At 32.4% G+C, this 6,047-nt stretch overlaps 1 protein-coding gene across 1 annotated transcript; it reads right to left on the minus strand.

Annotated features, from left to right (window-relative positions):
- Window positions 1-541: 541 nt before the first annotated feature.
- Window positions 542-4,306, minus strand: LOC100775969 (1-aminocyclopropane-1-carboxylate synthase 1). The gene is made up of 4 exons (XM_003552373.5): window positions 4,045-4,306; window positions 3,774-3,905; window positions 3,497-3,657; window positions 542-1,893 (listed from the first exon to the last, which is right to left on the minus strand). The coding sequence occupies exons 1-4, from the start codon at window positions 4,210-4,212 to the stop codon at window positions 912-914; spliced, it is 1,443 nt and encodes a 480-aa protein (XP_003552421.1). The 5' UTR covers window positions 4,213-4,306; the 3' UTR covers window positions 542-911.
- Between the last annotated feature and the right edge of the window lie 1,741 nt (window positions 4,307-6,047).

Consider the following 6,047-nt stretch of genomic DNA (forward strand, 5'->3'; position numbering starts at 1 on the left):
ATCTAATTGTAACCACCCCTCTAAAATAGGAAATCCATCATCTTCTCTAGGTAAATTTCTTGAGCATTTCATGCAATCACGTTGTCCAGATAATGAAGACAAACACCCAATACAAGATACAAGATGTGAAGATTAATGAAGATAAGGTTCTGGTTAGATCATTCCAAGATAAATGATAATTCGGTAATTATACTTTAACTAGCTAATAATGTTTTTAGTGGGAACGTTATGAAGTTGGATGAGGAGAAGATTCACATAATATTTTGTGGTGTGTATATTATTGGCGACTATTGGTTATTCAATTAGTTTTCAATTCTCAGACGAACCTTTGTTAATTATGATAATAAAGAGAAATTATATGGTACCCTCCAAAATTCAAGGATTTTGGTATTGTTACTGAAAACTTCTTTCTTCCTCCATTTTTCTCCTTCTTTTTCTTGGTCTTGGTGTGCTTATTGGCCCGGTACCATAACACTTGGATTTCTAAAGATACCATAGCAACTCTCTTGTTATAAAGCCTGGATTAATATAAATACCCTCAAATTTTTTTGCTGCTGTAACTTTTATTTTCTGCTAAATATATATACCCTCAAATGAGTAAAAGGAAATAACACTTGTTCTTAATATACAGGACAACAGTTACCTAATTGAATAACCAATAGTTGCCAAGCTTAATACTCTTCTTCCTCATGAGTTGTACCTACAATAGAGTTACCTAACTTAGCCGTCCATGAACTGTAATTATCCAAGCTAATTTTACAGAATGGAAGAACATACTGCGGTCCACATATACAGGACAACAGTTCAAACATAACAAAATAACATGATAGAAAGATTAAAGAACATTTTTGTAATTAACCCTTAATACATATGAATCTCTCAAGGTAATGAAGGTATGCTTGCTGGTCCAACTAAGTGGCTCTGACAAGAGGTGAGTGAGGCATTGGTGAATGAGGTGACATAACATTCTCATCAAATCTTCTAGAGTTGGAGAAGCTGAGTCTAAGGTTACTTTTCCAACGTTTGAGTTCCTTTGGTGGCTTCCCTGTCTCCTTGCCAACAAAAGCCCTGATTCTCATGAGTGCAACATCCACAGTTTCATCATCCATGTTTGCAAAGCACACCCTATACCAACCAGGCTCAGAACAATTGAAAGCTGACCCAGGTGACACATTGAGCTTCACCTCATTGATGATCACACGCCACAGCATCATTTCACCCTCAAATGTTTTCTCCTTGAGCAAACCCCTCAAGTTCATCCAAAAGAAAAGCCCTGCATTACTTGGCAGGCAAGTAATGTTCACCTTTTCAAGCCCTTTTGTGAAGTGGCTATGCCTTGCAGCCAACCTTCTTGCACTCTCTGCCAGAAACCTCTCCACGAACTCGTCGTCGGAAAGCAATGCAGCAAGAAAATACTGTGTCTGAGATGAGACCAATCCAAAGCTTGACATTTTCCTACCACTGTTCACCACTTCATCATTGTATGAATAAACTATTCCAACTCTGAACCCTGGAAGTCCCAAATCCTTAGACAAACTATAAATAATGTGAATGAGGTCTTTTTTGCAATGCTCAATGTCTTGCATCACCTCAGAGACACTCACAAAGCTAGGGGCTCTGAACACTGTTGCTGCATAGATTTCATCACACACCAAATGGATGTTCTTTTCATTGATGAACCCCACTATGCTCTTCAGTGTTTCCCTGTCAAGGGTGGTTCCCAAAGGGTTTGAAGGGTTTGTTATGATCAACCCTTTCACGTTGATGTTACCCTCTTTTGCTTTTTCATATGCTTCTTCAAGAGCCTCTCTTGTTATCTTAAAATTGTTGGAGCTGTGACACTCTACGGGAATTAGTTGCGTCCTTGTTCTCCAACACAAGTCTCGGACAAATCTGAAATTACAAAACATGCAGAATATATGTCAGTCAAAATCAAACATGTTTTTTTTTTTCTTGTAACACGTGATGAAACGTTGATACAGTATAATTTAAGTGGAATATGTTTAACTCTGACACTTTTTAATTAAGTCATAATATATGAAGCTATGTTCAAATTTGTTGACCGATTGCAGTATGGTGGTCTTTTTGGTCAGACAAATTAAAGATTTAAATTACTTGACTAGAGATTTTTCCACGCACGGGCAAAAGCTAAGAAACATTCATTATTCGTTTTCATAGACTGTAATTTTAGAAAAGTTGTGATAGTTAATAATATTCCGGGCTTAGCCACGAACAAATGCCATGAAATTTCTTTAACGAAAATTTTGAATTGCTTTGCGAGAAGATGTTCTTGACCGTGCAAAATTTCCAAAGGTACGTACAGCTGTTTGGGATTAGGATATTTGCTAAATTCCAATATGATAAATGGATCGTGAGCGTGTGCTAGCTATGGTATGATCATCATGATTTCAAAGGTCAAAGGCAAATGTCCACTCAACTATATGTGTATGATTTATTTATCAACTGTCTATTTTGTACTTACATCTGGGCAACACATGTTTTTTTGTTGACTTTTTTTATCACTTGTTAGCAGCCTAGCAGGTTAACTATTATGAACATGCATTTATCGTTCTTGGAGTACATCATAAAAATATTCATTATGATTAATAACTTTGATTAAAATGCAGTAAAAAGAATTCTTTTGTTTTAATAATTGAAAAATACAGCAAATAAGAAGAATGCTGAATTTTAATTGTGTGTTAAAAAAAAGACTTGTTGTCAATCAAGGGTATATTTTGTCTTTTAAAATTAGAAAAAAGGCATTGATAATGACTACTGGTGGTGGTGGGTAATATTGGCGCAAGAACTTGCTTATTTAAACGCATCTCTTAAAAGCTTGTTTGTTGTTTTTTAACAAGTGTTCTAGGACACTTACTAAAAATTATTTTTAATAGCAAATCTTAACCTAACTCATAGAATCGAATGATGTATATATATTTTTTTAAGTTGAATGATGTTGGGTATCGTGCCACTTAAATAAATGTGAAACCTTTAAGTTTTAGATTGACACCTCCGTGGTTGGTACGTAGAGGAGAATTGATCAATTTTTTCTTAATTTATTTCAAACAGAAAATATCAAATTTTCCTAATATAATATTAAGTACAAGGAATGCAGTACATTTTAATAAGTTTCTTTTTTTTTATTTCCATTTTAACTGTACAAAAAATAACAAGGATTTTACAATTCTGATCAGCACCACTTAAATGACGCCACCAGGTATATATCCTTTTAATAAGTTTCTTTTTTTTTTATTTCCATTTTAACTGTACAAAAAATATATGTGTGTGGTTAAAACTAAAATTTTGTTGAATAATTTACAATTCTGATCAGCACCACTTAAATGACGCCACCAGGTATATATCCTTTTAATCAAGACAAAATAGTTATTACATTTTGTGGTTGCTTTAATTTGTGTCCACGATTAACGTTTTGATGGGTGTGAAATAGTGTGGTTCATTGAATGAAAACAGAAGTGATGAAAGAGAGGGCACATACGCTGGATAATAAGGGCTAGGAACCAGAAAAGCATCTCCAGGATCAGCCAAACAGAACATTATTAGCTCATTTGCTCCAGTGGCCCCCCCACTCATCAAAATACGGTCAGGATCAAATCTCACTCTCCCACCTCTCACTTTTGACATAAAATTTGCCACAGCCTGCATAAAATATCAAAAACTCATTTATTATATTATATGATAATATGATATCAATTTTAATTTCATAACTAAATCATTATGATCATATATAGTCACAAATTAATTAGTTAGCCTACATTTCTGAACTCTGGCAATCCATGATAGTCTTGAAAGTTTGCAATATATTTGAACTGGTTCACTCCTTCAGCAGTGCAAATGGAGGCCTTGGGATTGTTCCTTATCCACTCTTGAATCAGATCAAAGCAGAGCTGCAAAGTTAAGAGAAATTAAAAAAAAACATACCCATTTTAGTCAAATTATCAAATCTCATTGTGGGTGCAAACTGTGTACGTATATATAATATAAACTGTGAAGTATAAAAATATATATTGCAACATTTATGTGTACCTGATTTTCTGCAAGACCCATCTGGATGACACCCTGAGGATTTTTTGTGGGGTGAAATGGGTTTGAATCATAGGCCTTCCAACCATCAAAGTAAGGAGAATTTTCTCCATGCTTGTCATTGGTTGCAATTTTTGACAGAAGCTGGTGACTGTTGTTCCCCAAAGCCATGTTACTTAGTATGTTTTTGTTTTGTTTCGTGGAGGAGTGAGGTTACTCTTGGTATAGTAGCAATGGGAATGCAATTTGGAAAGTTAAGTGGTGCAGGGAAATGGGAGGGAATACTGAGAATTTATAGAACGGAGCGTGCGAGAGATTCGATCTTGTTGGTATAATAAGGTGGAAAAGTCCACTTCAAACATTATGAATATTAAGTTAGACTGATCACAAAGAAAATAAATATGTAACGGGTTAATGACTGTTTTTTTTTTGGTCAAATAACTCCTAGTGCTAGCTTCCGTGTGTTCTTACGATGTCTTGAACTTGCCACATGGGGAAGAATAGTAAAGTGCACGACAAAGTTTAACAACACAGATTCTTTAATGCATTCTTTATTATTAATTAATTTTTTAAAAAAATTATAAAATTATTATGTATGACATATATTTTATGGGTGTGTATAGATGCCGCGTTGTATTGTGTTTATTTATATATTTGATATATATAACTCTATTTGTTCTATGGATATATAATAGAAAAACAATTAATCATTTTATGAAGACGTAAACACAACTTAATCTATTCGTTAAATCATTGTATTTGTAAGTATTTGTTTACTATGTTGTTTAACAAAAATAATGAGTAAAACTAATTAATCAAGAGATGAAATCCATAGAATTTTGTAACTTTTAAATGTCTTCAAAGAAGTGTTACTGATATTTTTCAAAGTGCATTCATAAGAGAAAAAAATGGTTTATCATTTTTTAAACTAGCTAGCTTCGGACTGCATTTCTAACATGCTGACTTACTTTAGCCTTGAAACGGAAAGTAAGCAGCAAGGATCCAAGTCATCCAACTCTAAACAATTTAATCATAGAGACCCGAATAATATATCTCCAAGGATAAAATTTAAATACAGTACGTATAATAAATATTGTTAATAGGGCTTTTTAATCAAAATTATTATTTTATTTTAGTAATTGCTGATTTAAATTATTGAATTAAAAGAAACATGTACCGAAATGAACATTAAATTTAATTAAAACAGCATTAATAATAGTTATATAGTGTTAATTATATCGAAATTTGGTACATTTATAAAACTTAGTAAAATAATGTAGTATGAACAACGTATGTTTGGTAACTTTCTTTGGGGGAAACTATGTTAACATGCAAATATTATGAACAACGTATGATAAAACAAATATTGTGGGGAAATTTTTGTGCCACGGAAGTTTCCTCTGAAGCTACCCATGCTTCGTTCAAAGGTGAGGTGGAGAATTAATACGAGAAATAAGATGGAAATGAGAAAGAAGAAAAGTCTAAGAGAATAAAGGAATATGTACTTTGAGAATACATGTTACATCAAAACATGGTTATTATCAAACTCTCCAGTTAATTCGTTAATTCTTATGAATTTATGAATCTATTTACCTTCTGTAAGTTAATTCGTGTGTAAACTCTCTGTTTAATAGATTCTATAAACTCTAAGTAAAGTCGATAGACTTTCGAGTTTATCACCGAGTTAACGAGTCAGCAAATTAAAAAATAAACCAAAATATAAGTTATTTTGTATTATTTTCTGTCTATTTAATGTTCAACATACATTCAGTGTGTTATTTTCGAATAAAAAATTGTCACATTTTATAACATTAAACTCTTGTTCTTTAATAACATCAAACCGTCGATGAGAATGATCTATCACTATTATAATATCTTTAAATTATTATTTAGTAATGATGTATTATTAGACTTGATTATTTAAGTATTGCGAAATTTATGATTTATTATTTTATTTTATTATATTGTTGAAATGTTTAATTTGTATATTATTTATAGATATTTTG

The sequence above is a fragment of the Glycine max genome, chromosome 18 (genome assembly GCF_000004515.6).
Source record: "Glycine max cultivar Williams 82 chromosome 18, Glycine_max_v4.0, whole genome shotgun sequence".
NCBI lineage: Eukaryota > Viridiplantae > Streptophyta > Magnoliopsida > Fabales > Fabaceae > Glycine > Glycine max.